At 36.8% G+C, this 17,424-nt stretch overlaps 2 protein-coding genes across 2 annotated transcripts; both read left to right on the forward strand.

The window, feature by feature from the left end:
- The first annotated feature begins 417 nt into the window (after window positions 1–417).
- On the forward strand, window positions 418–13,298 carry LOC136815289 (poly [ADP-ribose] polymerase tankyrase-like). The gene is made up of 9 exons (XM_067071729.1): window positions 418–630; window positions 6,881–7,115; window positions 7,528–7,709; window positions 8,122–8,347; window positions 8,910–9,345; window positions 10,717–10,906; window positions 11,315–11,518; window positions 12,102–12,265; window positions 13,181–13,298. Exons 2-9 carry the CDS (start codon window positions 6,911–6,913, stop codon window positions 13,296–13,298), a joined length of 1,725 nt encoding a protein of 574 aa, XP_066927830.1. The 5' UTR covers window positions 418–630; window positions 6,881–6,910.
- A 337-nt stretch (window positions 13,299–13,635) lies between these two features.
- LOC136815291 (ankyrin repeat domain-containing protein 7-like) lies at window positions 13,636–17,089 on the forward strand. Its single transcript, XM_067071731.1, has 5 exons — window positions 13,636–13,694; window positions 14,508–14,664; window positions 15,322–15,530; window positions 15,990–16,211; window positions 17,015–17,089. The coding sequence occupies exons 2-5, from the start codon at window positions 14,577–14,579 to the stop codon at window positions 17,087–17,089; spliced, it is 594 nt and encodes a 197-aa protein (XP_066927832.1). The 5' UTR covers window positions 13,636–13,694; window positions 14,508–14,576.
- Window positions 17,090–17,424: the final 335 nt, after the last annotated feature.

Genomic DNA, 17,424 nt, shown 5'->3' on the forward strand with positions numbered 1-17,424 from the left:
AACCTGTATTATGACGTCATAAACATTACATAACATTACGATTTCGCTTGCCCATACATTGCGAGCTTGCCCTTCGCTCCGTATTCACAAAACTAAGTTGCTAACCTTTACACATATCTATCCTCCGTCCTATCCTAGATTTTTTCAAGGTGTTTAGAAAGCCCCCTCCTGGATTTAACCCTCTAAAGCTCTCTCATCTCTCCTGGGAAAAAAGAACAGCAGATAATTCCGTTGGTGGCTACCCCTGCTGCTCACATTCCTCGTATTATGCAGCCGTTTCTGGTGAGAAAATCAAGAATTTTTTTTTGCTGAGAAAAGCAAAATACGAAGCGTTGTGGCGCAATCCCGGGCAAGATTTTTCGATTTTGTCAACGTCAGCTTGATTTTCATAATGGGGCATTCTTTTGCAAAATCAAAACAAACACACGATTCAGATTTTTTTCAAATTATTGTTGAGCCAGTGTCCAGCCAATGAATGAAAAAAAGGAAAGATTGTGGGTGGTTGCTGCAAAGTTTCAGGTTTCTATAAAAGCAATCCCTCATATCGAATACAAACATTCTAGTTTAGCGTTGAAAGAATTAGGTACAGATGAGGAAGGAAGCGAACTACAAGAGCAACACAAACACAAGGTTAGGGGACCCGTCCATATTCATTTGACAACGCAAAACGTCAAATTGACGTTATCCTCTGAACCCCCCCACCCCCCACAGATAACGTCAAGCGATGTACTGATGTATACCAAAAGTTGTAGCCATTTTTCGTCAAAGTTTTCCCGTTCTGTCGCAAAGTTCGACTTGGTTGTACCCGTGCGTGTATGTGTTCTTTTCACTAATGACCTTTATTTAAAAAGAAATTAAAAGCTGCACTTGGAGCTAGGTCCGTGCCGTGCTTTAGGCAGGCGTACCACCTTCTTTGCCCACTTGTGCGATGTGGTTCACTCGATCGCGCAAACAATAAAAATGTGATGTAATGATATCATAGCGCGAACCAATGGGATTATGCGAGCAGCAAATTTTCATGTACTTCATACACAAATATGTTTTCGAAAGCTTATAAAGTATAGTGTGGTTGGTGGTTACAAATATCTGCGATTTTCACAAAAAGGTATACCTTTGATTTCTTATAACGTCAAACCTAACTTTTGAAAACCCCCCCACCCCCTCATAACGTCAATTTGACGTTTTGCGTTGTCAAATGAATATGGACGGCTCCCCTTAGCTATTCATCCTATTTTGTTTTTACTCTTCTCTTGTACACTGCCAGTCTTCTAGTTGCAAGCCTTTTTTTAAACAACCTTGTGTAATTTCAAATCGATTGAATAGACCTTTACCAGTGACCAGACAGTATCAATCGAACGAATCGAACGCCAAATCAATTGAACGCAATAATTGAATTGAACACAATCGAATAATTGCAATTCGATTGTCGAACAAACACCGGACACACAAAAGTCCAGTGTAAAATGAGGATTTTTTTTACCACCGGACTTAAGGAAGTCGGATGGCCGGTGTCGGAGAAGGATATTTTTTTCCACCGGACAATCGAAACACTGGAATTTTTTGTTTCATAAATGTCCGGCGTCCAAAATTCCCTGTATGCAACACCAGACTGACACAGGACTTATTGCGTCCGGTGTAGGGAAAGGATACTTTTTGCCAACGGACCAATACACCAGACAGTCCGGTGCGGCGGCAGGGTCCTGATTTTATTCGCTTTCGTACAATACTTAATAAGCGCTGGGCCGCCCATGCTAAAAAGCTCTAACAGAGTGATCCAATTTAATTTAATCGCAATCAAACTCATCGAACATAATCGTAATCGAACCAATGGAACATAGTCAACTATTAATCGAACCAATCTAACGTTACTCGAACGCAATCGAACACAATCGAATATTACCCAGGAATCGGCTGTTCGATTGAGATTCGATTACGTTCGACAACCGAATCGCAATTATTCGATCGCGTTTGATTACATTCGATTGGTTCGATTGCGATTTTTGTTCAAAGTTGTTCGATTGACACCGTCTGGCTTTAAGCGAAGGTGACAATCTATCTATACTGTCATCATTGATAAACAAACAAGTTAAAAGTAGGAATAAAGAACACTTGAAAAGACTTCACACTAGAATAAAGCAAAACACAGGCATATTAGGCGGTTTGTGTAATTTACGATGCGCGATCCAACGATTCACGATGCACGATGCACGATCCATGCGTGATTTATGTCAATTTATGTTAATTATTCTAATTATGCACGAATAAGTTTTGATAATGCTAGCTACAAACATCATATAACAATAACGAAAAAAAAATTAAAAAAGAAAGGGAAATAATTTATCATAATCAGAATGATTAAAATAACTTATTTCTTCTGTGTAGAAAAGCCAAAAATTGATAGCGAGAGAAAGAAAATGTTTGCCGCATACCTCACTCCTTTTTAAAATGAAAGAAAAAGCCTTGACGTCATAGAAAAGTTTTGGCGCGAAAAATTTATCAAAACACAAACTCATTTTTGTACGTTTATTATTTTTTTAAGAACAGTGAATAAGGTAAATAAGGAATCATTGGCTATATTACTTTTGGTGTGTTCTTATAAAAGCCTTTCACCAACTGAATTGCAACTGGTGTTTTTATTTATTCGATATTTTTCTTTGTTTGATGATCAAGTCAATTCATTTGATCTTTCTCAAAAAAGGTGAGTTTGTACACGCGCTCTCTTCATTAAAAACGTCTTCCCTACTTTACCACAACATTACCTGTCTCAATCCAATGCATTTGGTTGGTTTAATCGGAGAAACGTTTTTTTAAAGAAAGAAAGCAAAAAGGTTACAAGATATTCAATTCAAAGCATGGGCAAAAAAGTTTATGTTTTGATTTGATTTGATTGTCGAGGTTAAAATATATACACGCATACTTTACATTGATTTCCCAGGAATACAAAAGAGGAAATTAAAATATGGGAACTGTAAATGCATAATTAGAATAATTAACATAATATATGCATGGATCGTGCATCGCGCATCGTGAATCGTTGGATCGTTGAAATTACACAAACCGCATATTAGGCTAGGTCTAAAGCTCTAAAACAGTATCTAATAACATGAAAACCAGAATATGATTCTTCAATGGTCAAATCAAAACTATAAAGTGCACTTACAAACATAGTCTGGATATCCTAACCTGAGATCAGATTGTGAATGTTTTCTGCACACCACGCTGAAGCTCTAAAGGGATGTGTGAAAACAAACAATCTGACGAATATGCAATCTGGAAATCGTAAGGACCGCGTTCGTCTAAAAGGACTGGGAATGACAACAAAGTTGCGCGATTGTGTTTATGAATAGGGCGCCGTATCAGTTTTTATTTTTCCGGCACACAACAAGATTCTTGTTGTAGAATTTTCCGTGGGAGGACTATTTTCCTCAGATGTATAATTTTCAAGCGCCTTTAGAGGTTTACCGTGCGGGTAAGAAAATTATGAACATCTGTTATCAGGTTAGGATATCCCAGACCTTAAACTATTTCACCGTCTAGTTTTTTAGATAATCTTGTCTCTGGTTTACTGGTCCAACTAACTCGCCTGCAGGGATATTTGTCCCTGCATACGCAAGTGCATCTAATTGGCCTATGTGCCAAGTCACTGATCAGAATTTCTGCGGGATTTTTCACATTTTTCTATGCACGTGCATAATTCATTGAAAAAGCGGACATTGCAAAAAAAGATAAACAAATTAAAATGAAACACAGGTTCATTCTAAACAAAATGGCTACTGGAAAGGAGCCTTTATAAATGTGACTAATGTTTTGATGTAGTTTAGAGTAGATTTGAAAGTTTTTTGAGTTTGTAAAAGAGGTTTTATGGTAAGTTAATTATGTGTGTCTGCCTGGCAGTTAGTCACACTAGGAAATCAAGCTTTCAGAAAAAACAACATCAGTCATCTAAAGGATGAGAGTTACCTGAATCAAGTTCAAGATCCCAAGACAATCAATTAAAACTTGAAAACTTAAAATGAGACAAAATGACAGATTGCGAACGTGCAGCAGCCAGAATATCAACCAACCAAAATTTTGTCATTCAATTCCAGAGACAGCGCTTCGATTTTTAAGGCCTTGTTTATACGCTAAAGTAAAAATAATTCCGCACATGTAAATGGGTCAGTGTGTGAGGTCTGTCAACAAGGGTTCACTCACAGGCAGTATTGGTTGAAACATGATGGGACTGTTGATCTGTATTTTCACTTACTTTTAAATCTCTTTGACAACAAATTTGTTTTGATAACTCCACCAAGTTTATCAATCATACTTTCTGTCATAACATGTCACGATAACCTTTCACTGATAGCCAGTTAGTCACACTAGTGTCCTGCCGAAATGCATATAAAAGATTGATGCTGCAAACTCCTAATCAGGAGGTTCACGTCTCCTAATTAGGAGACGGGTGTAATTATCTTGTGAACGAAGAACCTGCACATAATTTGGTTGCTCCCATTGGAAAGAGCACAAAAAATTGATTCCATATGGTGATTTTCAGAAAAATCCACCTGTGGAATCAATCACAATTCTAATAATCCATAAGAACCAATCAGAAGTAAGAATCTGTCTTCTGAACAAATACGTCTCAAAAAGAAAAATGGCGGACATGAAAAAAATCAAGAGGGGCTTCCTTGTAGTGCTTTACATTAGGATTGTGATCGATTGCACCGAGAAATTTTGATAATTCTTTTAAAACTTTACCAATTCGAGGCTGCTCTTTCCATTAAAACTAGTTTCAAAATGCGCGGAAAAGCCTAAAGCCCTTAAAATTGAGATCAAAGTTTTATGTCTCCTTATAAGGAGACGGGTCTCCTAATCAAGCGACCTACATGTCTCCTAATCAGGAGACGTCTCCTAATCAGGAGGTGTCTCCTAATAAGGCAATTTTTCCTGACTGCTAAAGGGATTCATGAAAAAATAACCCGGCGCTTTTTAATGAAATAAACATTCTCAAAAACTATGAGAAATTGCCTAAACTTTGAGCCATAGATGAAAAAATTTCAGTCAAGCCAACCTTGAGAATTAAAATAAGAAGATCAACTTCCCAAGAAAAAGATCTACGGGGGAGACGGAACCCGCCTAGATCCGCGCACTGCCGGATAGGCTATTTCCCGGAAATTTTGCCAGACCTCAAACACTAACCCATTTACATGTGCAGAATTGCTTTTACTTTAGCGTATAAACAAGGCCTTAAAAATCGAAGCACTGTCTTGGGAATTGACAAATTTTGGTTGGTTGATTGATTTTGGCTGCTGCACGTTATATTGCTGCACGTTTCAAATTTTCAAATTTTAATTAATTGTCTTGCAAACTTGATTCAGGTAACTCTTATCCTTGTTGTTGCAAATACATCCTGTAGATGACTGATGTTGTTTTTTCTGAAAGCTTGATTTCCTAGTGTGACTAACTGATAGCGCGCCCTTTTTAACTTTTTTGTTTTCATTCAAAATGACCAGACGCCGATTGGAGAATTAGAGAACGGCCGTCGCCTAACCACCTATCACTTGATGAGATTAACAAATTAACGAATGTGTAACTTGTTGCGCGAGTGACGTCAAACGCTCCATCGTTTTGTCACTAGTTTGGTCTTTTTCGTTCCAGACATTGGCATGTGTTGCACTACGGATTTTTTTCATATTTTGATTTAAAAGCTTACTCGGTGCGAAAGAGAAATCATGTATTTTTTAATACCCCGTTGCATTAACTCAAATCAAATTACTTTGGAGGTCCGGAATTATATTGACAATTGAATTATACTGCAATTGAGGGATTCTCTTGACTGTCTATGACTGTATAATACCGTATGGTTTCTTCCAAGAAAGAATATTATATCATTATACTTTAGCCTAGTTAATTCCCATCTAACTTATCGCATTACCTTTACGGGGCTCTCCTAAATGTGACCCCCCAAACGATTTGGAGTACATAAAAAATGAGACCGGTCTTGGTGTGGACAGGTCGATGAAATGATTACCATGCGGTAAAATGATACATTTTTATTGACCAGAAATTATCCAAAAATCTTTCCTAAAAATTCCTTTCAAACACACTTGATTGGTCACTAAAGAGTACCATTAGAATAAGTGTGGTATCCAGTGTGGTCATGGTGCAGACATTTATTTGTTGTTGTTTTTCTTGTTTGAACTAGAGACTGAAATTCTTACGGCAACCGAAAGAAAATAAACAAACGGTGGGACCGCACCATCGTCTGCTTTATTTCGCATTTTGTCCGCACGGACCATACTGTATCGTGTGGTCTTCTCAGCCATTTTCAGCTTTTAGTGCACAATTAACCAGTCCGAAAGCGGCAGGAGCACGACCTCACCAAGACCGGTCTCATTTTTAATGTACTCCAAATTGCTTGGGGGTTACAAATACTAATAGCTTAAATGTGATAAATGAATCAATCTTAAAATGTGCTAAATATAGATCATGTATGTCCCTCTGAGGGCAGTAAATTTAACCCTTTCAACACTGATAAAATCTTTAAACTAGAATTATGCACTAAACTTATCCATAAGTTCTTAAATAATGACATCTCTTCAGCCTTAAGTCACCTATTTAAAGATATAAATCAAGCAAGATCTCCAGAAAAAAATTCTAAGAACAATGTTAGTACTATTCACTACGATCAATCTTTTCATCCTTTGATGTTTTATCCACCTCAATTTTGGAATCAAGGAAAATACCACAAATCTGCAGGCCTTATAATTTCAGCTTTCTCCTCTTTCATAAAAAAAGGAGCTTGGGAAACATTAGTTTTTTGTATCTATGACATGCTATGTCCTTAGACACCCCTACCCATTCGATAGTTTGATTCATGGATGTATGTATTTTTTTTCAGGTTTGAGATCCAGGTGCATCATTTATCACCATGCCTAAAAGAAAATTGTCAAAAAGTGAGGAAGGTTCATCCAACTCAAAAGTTGCAGTTCAAATTGAACAAACTAAGAAACCTGTGGATGATGACGATGCATATGCAGACACAGACACTGAAATGGATGATGCAGAGGGCGAAAAACAACAGCAATCAACTCTCTTTCGTTTGTCTAGTCGACTGGCATCTATGAAGAGAAGAGGTATAAAATAATAAGGAAGTTTAATACTTTATTACACGAAAACAAGTAGACACATAATCAACGACCTCGAAATTAATACGCAAAAAATTAACACAAATTTTATTTGCTTTTTCAAGGACACCACAGCTGGTTTTAATTAAAAGGGTTTTAATTAACATGGAATTTCTTAATTCGTGTTAATTAATTACATGTCTACTTATATTCGTGTATAAAGGTAGTTAACACAACTGATTTTTTTATGGTTGATATTTTTTGTTCTAAGTTTGAATGAATCTAATTTACATAATCTAATAAATTTTTTAGGGCTCTTAAATATGCAATGTTTTATTTCAAGTTTGGGTAAATCTTTAAAAGTAAAACTATTGAAAAAATGATACTTTTGAAAAGTGTTTATCGAATTTCAAATTTTCAGGAAAAGAAGTTGAGGTCAAAGAAGAGTACGAAGAGTTTGAATATTTTGCAGAAGATTGCGTGACGGTTCGTGCACCAGGGAAAGATTTTTATTTATGTCGCATTCTGGATGATGTACCTGAATCTACTAATGAAGAAATCAACATAGCATGGTTTGATCAAGTTGGTACAAATAGATACAAGGTAAATCTTTGCTGACGTACTGTAGTTATATTATTTCAATACAAAGTCGAAATGTCTATATAATGTTGTATGATAGTTTATGTGTTATTTGGAAGAGTTGCATTGGAGGAAAGAGAGGTCCTTCCATTTCCAGAATGTTTTCAATTAAATGAGTCGTACTTTAAAAAGCAAGGTTGATTTATTGTACTTTCGTGGGCCATTTTAGTTTTGAAGTTATAGAGCTTATTTTGTATATAAACATTTAATAATCTTTGTTCAGTAAATATCTATTAAACTTCTCCTGGAAATCAAACCCCGTAGGTTGACGGCTCCTAGACGGCTCAATGCAGAACCTGTGGCAGAGGAGAAGCCAGTCATCATCAGTACTTCTGCTGTTTCTAAATCTAAAGTTGTTGTCAAAATTTTATGTTAGGTTTCATACGATGACACTATTTACAAAGCGTCGATCATTTCTCATGTTGGTGTCAAAGAAGTGACAGACGAACCAGGGCTGTATTACATCACACCCAAAACGTTGAAAAACACCAAAAGTTTGTTGAAAGAAACGTTGACAAACGAAGGAGAACATTTTTCTGGTGGTGATGATGACGATGTCGATGGTGCTGCTGGAGATCATGAAAGTGCTGGGGAAAATGAAGGTATTTTTTCTGAGAATTTGAACTGATCTTTTCTTAAAAAGCAGCCTGTATGAGATCTGCATCTTGTTCTATTGGGCTGGCATAAGACTATCTTGAATAAGCACTCTTGAAGTAATTATAATTTTTACTTGTTTTTTTCTTCATAAAACTGTCTGAAGAGGTCTCCATTTTGTTAGGTTAGGTTTAGTTTTAAGTGGAACGCAATAATTGTTAAGCTATTTTAAGAATGCAGAATTCATGATGCACCATTGCAATGTCTTCTACGTGACCCAACAGCTGATTGGTTGAAAGTGACGTATTGACTGATTTTACGTCATTAGTACAACAAATCAGCTATTGGGTCCGTGATGTAATGGCGATGGTACATATCATGAATAGAGGGAGTAATGATTAAAAGGCTCTCTCAGTTTTTTAAGCCATTTTACTTTTAGAGTATTGTATTGCCCGGTATAAAAAAGGAACCCCTTTTCTGGTCATGACATATAGTAATCACTTCTAATTTGCAAAATGAGTTTTCGTGCTTAATATTGTCATTTGAATAATATTTACTTTAAATTTTCAGAAACTCCAACCAAAAAGAAATCAAGAAAGAAATCAACTTCAAAGAAAACACCAAAAGCACCAAAGGGCTCTACAAAGTCAGCCTCTCCAAAGAAAAAGTCTGCAAAGCGGGGTAACAAGCTTATTCCAAATCCTGACATCAATTTATTGGAGGAAGACCCAACATACTCCAAGGACAGCACGGTTCCTCTGTCCATCGAGCGACAGGCTATTAAGCTGTTATTACCAAACGATGATGCTTTATTGGAAGCTTTGCACACGGATGGAAAGAATTGTTATACTTTATTCCAGCAACGTAGCCCTCAAATATCACGTTCAGCTTACAAGTATGCCTTGCTTCAAGAGAACTTGGACTATTGCAAACTGATGTTAAAAGATAGAGGTGAAGTTACTGCCAAACCAAAAACTGTCGACTTGAGCAGAAAAGATACTGGAAAGTAAGGATTTTTAAAATATATTGGATATAATGCATATTTTTCGACATTCAGAAATAACACTTCACCATGAGGGTTTATTTATTCTAAGTTCACTTTTCTTTCTTCTCAAAGCTCTAACTTACGTTTGATGTAGCGATTAGGATCCTAATTTATCGTTAGACTTGCTTTGAGAGCCGACCTTTTGATTGAAAATGTCTTATTCATGATATGCACCATTGCAATGTCTTCCATTCCACCCAATAGCTGATTGGTTCAAAGTGACGTATTGACCGATTTTACGTCACTTACAACCAATCAGCTGTTGGGTCCGTGATGTAATGGCAGAAGACATTGCAGTGGTGCATATCATGAATTGAATTGAAAGTTACTTTTCCTCATAAGCTACTAAAAGGCGTTTCAATCTGCTCACAAAAGCTTTTGAGCAATATCTAACGTCCATGGGGTTCATAACGTCCATGAAACAACGTTGGGTGTCAATTCTGAAAAAATTCTGATATGCGATCTTAAGCTAAAGTCCATGGCTTCGTAAGAGAGTCTGCCCAAGTTTTAGTGTTTCATCCAGATTTAGGATGAAAATTAAATAAGATTTTGAGCGTGGTGATTGGGTCAAGCAAAACGATTGCTCCAAAATCATGCTTTTAAAAATTTGAAATTTATGATATGCACTTATTGGAACTAATTTTCGCGGGAATTAATTTTCGCGGTCGAAAAAAAATATCCGAAAAATTGCATTTCGCGGGTTTTAATTTTCGCGGTTTTTTCCATTATGGAATCTTCGCGGGTTTTAATTTTCGCGGTTTTGCCCTTTTTTGGACAAATTTCTTTCATTTTCCTAGGGATTTTTCAAATTTTTCGATAAAATTGGAAAAAAATTGTATTTCGCGGGAATTAATTTTCGCGGTTTTCAACTCTCAAAATATTTCGCGGGATCAAATTTTCGCGATTTTGACGACAAACCGCGAAAAACGCTAAAATTAAAACCTGCGAAAATTAGTTCCAATAAGGTATTGCAATGTCTTCCACGGACCCAACAGCTGATTTGTTAAAAGTGACGTATCCATGATATGCACCATTGTAATGTCTTCCACGGACCCAACAGCTGATTGGTTGTAAGTGACGTAAAATCTGTCAATACGTCACTTTCAACCAATTAGCTGTTGGGTCCGTGGAAGACATTGCAATAGTGCATATCATGAATTGACTGATTTTACGTCACTTATAACCAATCAGCTGTTTGGTCCTTGATGTAATGTTAGAAGACATTGCAATGGTGCATATGAATTAATAAGAACAAGACTTGTTACCATTGCAATGGTTTCTACTTAGTGTAATATTTTCTTTATGATAAAGCAAACTTTTTTTTGTTTTCAGGAGTGATTATAAAATGTTTGGACATGCAGTGCGTGAAGTTACTGTCAGTCGTGGTAACCGAGAAGGAAACAACGCTTTTCTGGCGGATGAAGTTCAAAGAAATACCGATCATCTTTACGCTGTTTCCTTTTGTATCAAGAAGAACATCTCTATTGATTTCGTGAAGAAACATTTGAAGGCTTTTGACAGGGTATGACTTATTACAATTAATCCCTTATGGAGTATTTGAGTCGCAGACGCAGACCTCCACGGAAAAGTAGAAAATCGTTGCTGAATGTCAGCAGCCTACGTTTAGACATGTGTTTTTCATAGAATTTCATGCCTCTTTTAAATTGCCTCGCTAATACAGGGTGATTAAAAAGAAACCACACCCTTATATTTTTTAGTGTAACTTTTTTTCTATTCATCGTATCACTGTGAACATTTTTTCTTAGTAAATTTAAAGCCTATGTGTGAAATTTGAAAGTTATACCGTAAACATTTATCAAGAATCAGAAGTTTGAAAAAAAGTAAACAGAAAAAAAGAAACTTCAAAAATTCTAGGGGTGCGGTTTTTTCTGAAAGACCCTGTAATTGATTATATCAGTTTCTTTTCCAGGAACCTAGCTTATTGATTGACCATTTTTATGAAGCTGTTCAAACTGGTAATCGAGAGATGGCTGGTGAAATTGTCAAAATTGCAATCAAGAAGGATGGATACGGTTTCAATTTCCTTCATGATAATTTGTTGAATTTCACAAAAGAGAAACTGCCATCTTTCAAGGCTGCGTCGGTTACCAAGAAAACCCATGTCTCTTTTTCTGTAAGTACTTTTTCTATGATTTATCAACCATTGGATATTTTGTCTGGTTTTTCCCACTGACCTTTATATACCCTTTATAGACCAAGCTATATCCGCCATCTTTGATCGGATTTTTTAAAAGTGTTTCCCGCGAAGAAGCCATTGTGCAGTGTTGAAATTAACATCTAACGGGCTACATCGTCATAAGTATTCGAGGAAAAGTAAATCTAGCGCTCTCGATGCGTTTACACCGCTATTGATTAGTGCTGCCAATAGGGTACCAATTTAACTCCGATCAAAGATTTTGCTTGGCTGAGATTGAATAACTTGGTGCAGGGTATATTAACGTCGGTGGCTATTTTAGGAAAAAAATAAGCAGTTGTTGGGGATGTTTTCTACAAAAAATTAACTTTGTTTGATCATCACGGTGTGTCGTTCAGAATACAAGCGTATATGATCACTTTTTGGTTATATCCAGGCTTTTTTTATTGAATTGTTCACTTGGTTCATGACTTTCGCTTTTAGCGCTTCTTTTAAAGTAAATATTACATTAAAGATTTAAAATATTGAAATTATTCATATTTTCGTATTTAATTACGAGCAGATTGCACCGATGTTTTGCGCTTGTATCAATCCTAACGCCAAATACCTTCAAGAAGTGTTGAATGTTCATGATGACATCAATATGTCAGACAACGCGGCGAACAGACCTATTCATTATGCTGCTGCTTGTTCAGGCCCTGAACCATTGAAACTCCTCATTTCAAGGTTTGCTATGGATTATTTTTTTGCCGTGTTAATAAAAATCAGAAAGTTTTAAAGTTTCAAATCTTTTAAAATGAAACTCGACGTTTTTAAGTCTTATTAACATCATTAGTAGTTCTCGTCAAAAAATCAATTCCTTTAAGGTAGTCTAGGTTTGATAGCTTTTTTTAACGGTAGCAGGTCGTATGATATGTAATTCATATTTCTCTAGTGGCTTTGATGGTCCCCATTCCTTAAAGGTCTAGGTTTGATAGCTTCTAATTTTTTTAACGGTAGCAGGTCGTATGATATGTAATCCATAGTCCTCTAGTGGCTTTGATGGTCCCCATTCCTTAAAGGTCTAGGTTTGATAGACGGTAGCAGGTGGTATGATATAATAATCCATAATTCTCTGGCTTTGATATAAACATGGCATGAACCAGGGGTTTAGGTACCCCATAAGAAAATAGGTACCCCCCCCCCCAGAATTTTAGTTACCCCCTGTGATTGGTACCCCCTGTGACTTGACTTGTTTTTCTGTATAATGTCAAGAAATGAAATAATTGTATATTTTTATTTTTATTTTACAAGTTCAGGAGTTGCCATAAAGCCATTATGGTAATAACCGGGAGGGCACATTGCTATACATTGTATTTTTATAATTAAAAAGAATAATGATTGATAGTTATGTAGATAAAAGCAAGATATAAAATATAGTTCCCCAGCCCCCAGACCTTACTGTATAAAAGTTAGGTCCCTTTGGAAATTAAAAAAAAAATCCAGCCCCCAGCCTTATTCAGGAAGATTTTGGTTGTAGGGGTCATTCCATGTATTTCCCATAAGAATCTAAACGTGCGATTGTCTTGCTTTTAAAAGTGCCTGAAAATGACTAAAATTTTATCTCTTAAAATCTTCTGTTCTTCCCTTTACGTCCTTCAGGGGAGCTGACGTGACCATCCCGAACGGGCAAAAATTGACACCACTCATCATTGCTGTCAAATGCAACCGTGTGGAAAACATTGCAGTTCTGATGAGTTTGCAAAGTGGCTCAGAATGAAGATAGTGATGATGGTGAGGATGAAGAAGATGAAACTACTAGTGAAAAAGGTACATACAGACCATGTTCAGACGTTACGGTTTCGTATAGCTCCGGTATGATTTTTGTTACGGATCGAGAGTGTTCATACTGATTTTGGAACGTTTCGGAGCAGTTCTGTTCAGATGAAGATAGTGGAGTGAAACCGATTGGACTGTTTTGCTTTTGTAACGTCTTCATTTTTTGAACGATAAATTTTCACATTCGCACAGTGTTTGTTCTTAAGAAATAAGTTACCTTTGTTTGTTGTAGATAAAACTGACGAAGCAAACACACCAATGAAACCTAAGATCAACATCAACGCTAAAGACAAAAACATTCACTGCTCTTCATCATGCAGCTAAACGTGGATTTAACGTATGTAGCAAGTTATTAACAACCTCGTCCGATGTTTTATTTACTTTGCTTGTTGACACACAGACCTGTAAAACTCGAACGGCTAGATGGCGTGCTTTTACTAAAAATTGTGCCGTGGTTCGGTAGGAAGTTACTACCGAGGTTACGCGATATTACAATAGAATTTCCAATCAGAAGCTTCGCGGCTTATCAAAAAACATTTTATTTGCGATATTCACTTATTTTTGCTTGGCAAAGCTTGAAGCACTCCTTCTAGCCCTTCGGGCTTTACAGAAATCTCGGGTTGACTTCGAATTAGACAATTCCAGAGTTGGAAAGAGTCGATAGAGTCGATTTCTTTACTTGGAAATACAAATTTCAATTGCTTTCCCGGGTTCCACGGCCAGGTCACTCAGCTACTTTAATGGGATAAACTTTCGCGGGGATTAAATTTCGCGAATTTCGCGGAAATGGGTGTCATCCGCGAAAATCTACGAAATTATATCCCAATGGAAATTTGGAAGGGTATCATCTGCGAAATATTTCTAAACAAAACTCAAAATAATATCAAATACTTACTTTTTCAATGGCTACTTGCATCAAAGAAGCGCAAATAATGCGTATTTCAACAACCAACATGCATTATTTGACAGTAAAAGTCACAAAATCGTGAAAATATTGCCACCCAATAGTGCCAGCCGCGAAATTAAGTCCCTGCGAAATTTTATCCCGTTAAAGTATCTTTGAACTGTACGGAACATTCAGTCCAATGCAACAATATTATTGCCAAGATCATAAATTTTCCTATCTTTTTTACTTTTTATCTTCTCTTAGGACTGCATTAAGGTATTGCTGGAAAATAATGCTGATGTCAATATCAAATCAAGTGCTGTTCAAGAGAATATGACACCACTTGGTTTGGCTGCAGCAAAAGGACATTACGAAACAGTCAAATTCCTCCATGAAAATGGTGCTAAACCTGACCTGAAAAGTATATAAATTTTTCTTCCTGAAAATAGAATTTGTCTAAATCCTTTGATCATATATGTTCTTTTTAATTTGAAATGCAATAATGTTGTGTGGGAAACCTTTTTTTACAATATACTGGTTTACCAAATTTAAAAGAATTTTGATTTTCCAAAACCTATAAATGGGCTTTTCCAGAAAAGATTTGAATATGGTGGGGGGTGTTGGATAACATTTTTTTGGAAATTTACCCCCCCCCCCCAGACAGCAGGTCTAACCCCCTGGACTTGCATTTGTTAACCCATGGTCAACAATTACCCTCAAACAGACAAGTTTACCCCCGGACAGGGCAAATTTTGTAGATTTTCCACTAACCCCCCTCCCAGACACTATGTCCTCCAGCCCCATGTACGGACATTTTCCGGAAGAGCCCAATATTCTTGTTAACTTTGATTTTTCAAAACTTATAAAATATTATTAACTTACTAAATAGATTCATGACGTAATGTTTTCTACGGAAATACCCCGGTTTTAGCCAGTAATGACAAATTTAAAAACTAGACAAACGTTGTATAAAATTTGCCACTATTGGCAAAAACCGGGGTCTTTCCGTAGAAAACATCATCCTATTCTCTACTGAAAAACATTTAGCGAACTTTAATTGATTTCCTTATCTCTAAAGTGCGCCGAAATAAGACAGCCCTTATGTATGCATGTATGAACGGACACAGTCAAATCGTGGCTTACCTCTTACGTATCGGCGTTAACCCGGATGCGCGAGATAGCTCTGACAACACGCCGATACATTATGCGGCCGCTTACGGATGGTATCATTGTGTCAAGTTATTGTTAGAGGGTGGTGCCGATGCAAACATACCAAATAATTGGAAGGTAATGCATAACTTTTAATTTAATCGGAATTAAATAATGGACTCCGCTCAAAGTCTAGTCTTGAGTTGTTTATAGTATAGTAAGCAGATATTCAATAGGTAAAAGTTGGTTATTGAGATTTATTAACCCGATTAGTTGATTTAATATTCATCAAGAAACATGATGAATTTTATGAAAATGTCTCTATTATTCTTTCGAAAAACGAAACCTGCCATGCTTTTTAATACAGCTGACGCTCTCTAATTCGACGTTCTACTATTCGATAGGCTCCTTTATTCGATGAAATTTAAAGTCCCCGTCAGCAAGAAACTCTCATAAACGACGCTCCCTTATTCGTTAAAAATAAGGGAGCTTATTCGATCGAAACCAAATTTCCCTCGAAAATCGAATTAGAGAGGGGCAACTGTATCTCAAAAACAACAATATATTTTTTTTTACTCCTTTTATATTTTCATTTAGACAACACCTTTAGCAGTTGCGTTAATGAAACATTACATTGAAATCGGTGATTTATTGTTAGACGCTGGTGTTGATGTGAATTTTGTTGACGAGAACGGCTTGACAATCCTGATGAAACATTTAACTGGAACGCTGTGTAAAGAACAATACACACTTGTCAAACATCTGCTAGAGAAATATCATGCCAATCCTCAGTTGACAGATGGCTCAAGTTCTAATCTGGTAAGTGACGGACCGTAGTGCAGTGGTAAAGCATCCTGCTACGGTGCGCAAGGTTGTGGGCTCAACCCCCAGCCGGGTAATACCAAAGATTTCCAAAATGGTACTTGATGTCTCTCTGCTTGATACTCAGCAATTAAGAAAATGATCAAGGGTAAGTGGAGTAATCCAGGGAGAAAGAGTGGCGCCTACCCCTACCTTCGGGAAGATAGCTATCGAAAAAGGAGCCTTCGGGTCGCCTCCGGGTCGCCTCCGACTGCGATCGCAGACTTACTTACTTAGTAAGTGAGGGATAAAACTCAATGCTGTTTCAATGTTCATCTAACGTACATTACGTTTCTAGATAACGTACAAGCTGAACGTTGAAACATCATTCAATGTTTGCTAGCTGCAAAACCTCGGAAAAGTTGACGGGAAGGAAGTGGTAGAAACTCTTGTCTCAAATTTTCTACTTAAACTTCCTCTTTTTTGTTAGAATAAACTTAGGCCTCGAGTACTTTTTTTTATTCTTTGATATTCTCGGCCTTGAAATCACAACCTTGCACATCGTAGCTATTGCTCCATGATTGAGTTAAAGCCTTTAACGGGTAGAGATGAATCTTCAACATTCTCAAGCAAAGAAAAATGAAACCTGAAGATTTGTGCCTCATTTAGAATGACGGCAAAATTTTCAATTTTCCATCCAGGAGTATCGTATATAACTCCTTCGGGGGCACTGAAATCAATGACCATGCTACGATTCTCTTCATATTATATCAAACTCAAATCGATCATCATTTTATTGTGTTTTTCCTTATGTATTTCAGTTCCATTACCTAGCGCGATCATCGATCTACACCAATGTCTTTTATAGAATATTCAAACCATTGACAAAGAAATGATGAACATCTCAATAAAATCGCTGAACTTTTCTTAAAGGCGGGCGTTGATATCAACGGAGTGAGTGACGAGGGCGTTACACCCTTAATTACTGCATTGCTAAACGTAAGTAGTATTTTTGAAATTTCCACTTGATTCGGAATTTCGTTTTGATAATGCAACCCATAAATATAGTATATACATAGTATATGTATATACTATCGGGGAAAACCGGAGAAGTGGGCGAAGAAAAGTGACGGTTTTCTCCGTTCAATTTTTGCAAGGTATATAGTGATAAAGACCATGATCAGACGATCTCGTATCGCTCCCGTATGGTTTTCGTTACGGATCGAGAGTG

The sequence above is a fragment of the Clytia hemisphaerica genome, unplaced genomic scaffold, assembly GCF_902728285.1.
Source record: "Clytia hemisphaerica strain Z4C2 unplaced genomic scaffold, Clytia hemisphaerica genome assembly, whole genome shotgun sequence".
NCBI classification, from domain to species: Eukaryota; Metazoa; Cnidaria; class Hydrozoa; order Leptothecata; family Clytiidae; genus Clytia; species Clytia hemisphaerica.

What these genes read in the sequence shown, in the direction of transcription:
- LOC136815289 (XM_067071729.1), top strand. Translation starts at nt 6,911, where the DNA reads ATGCCTAAAAGAAAATTGTCAAAAAGTGAGGAAGGTTCATCCAACTCA. An exon ending in GGCATCTATGAAGAGAAGAG is followed by an intron (nt 7,116 to 7,527) that starts GTATAAAATAAT and finishes TCAAATTTTCAG; the next exon opens with GAAAAGAAGTTGAGGTCAAA. An exon ending in ATTTGAAGGCTTTTGACAGG is followed by an intron (nt 10,907 to 11,314) that starts GTATGACTTATT and finishes TTTCTTTTCCAG; the next exon opens with GAACCTAGCTTATTGATTGA.
- LOC136815291 (XM_067071731.1), top strand. Translation starts at nt 14,577, where the DNA reads ATGACACCACTTGGTTTGGCTGCAGCAAAAGGACATTACGAAACAGTC. An exon ending in TGCTAAACCTGACCTGAAAA is followed by an intron (nt 14,665 to 15,321) that starts GTATATAAATTT and finishes TTATCTCTAAAG; the next exon opens with TGCGCCGAAATAAGACAGCC. An exon ending in ACATACCAAATAATTGGAAG is followed by an intron (nt 15,531 to 15,989) that starts GTAATGCATAAC and finishes ATTTTCATTTAG; the next exon opens with ACAACACCTTTAGCAGTTGC.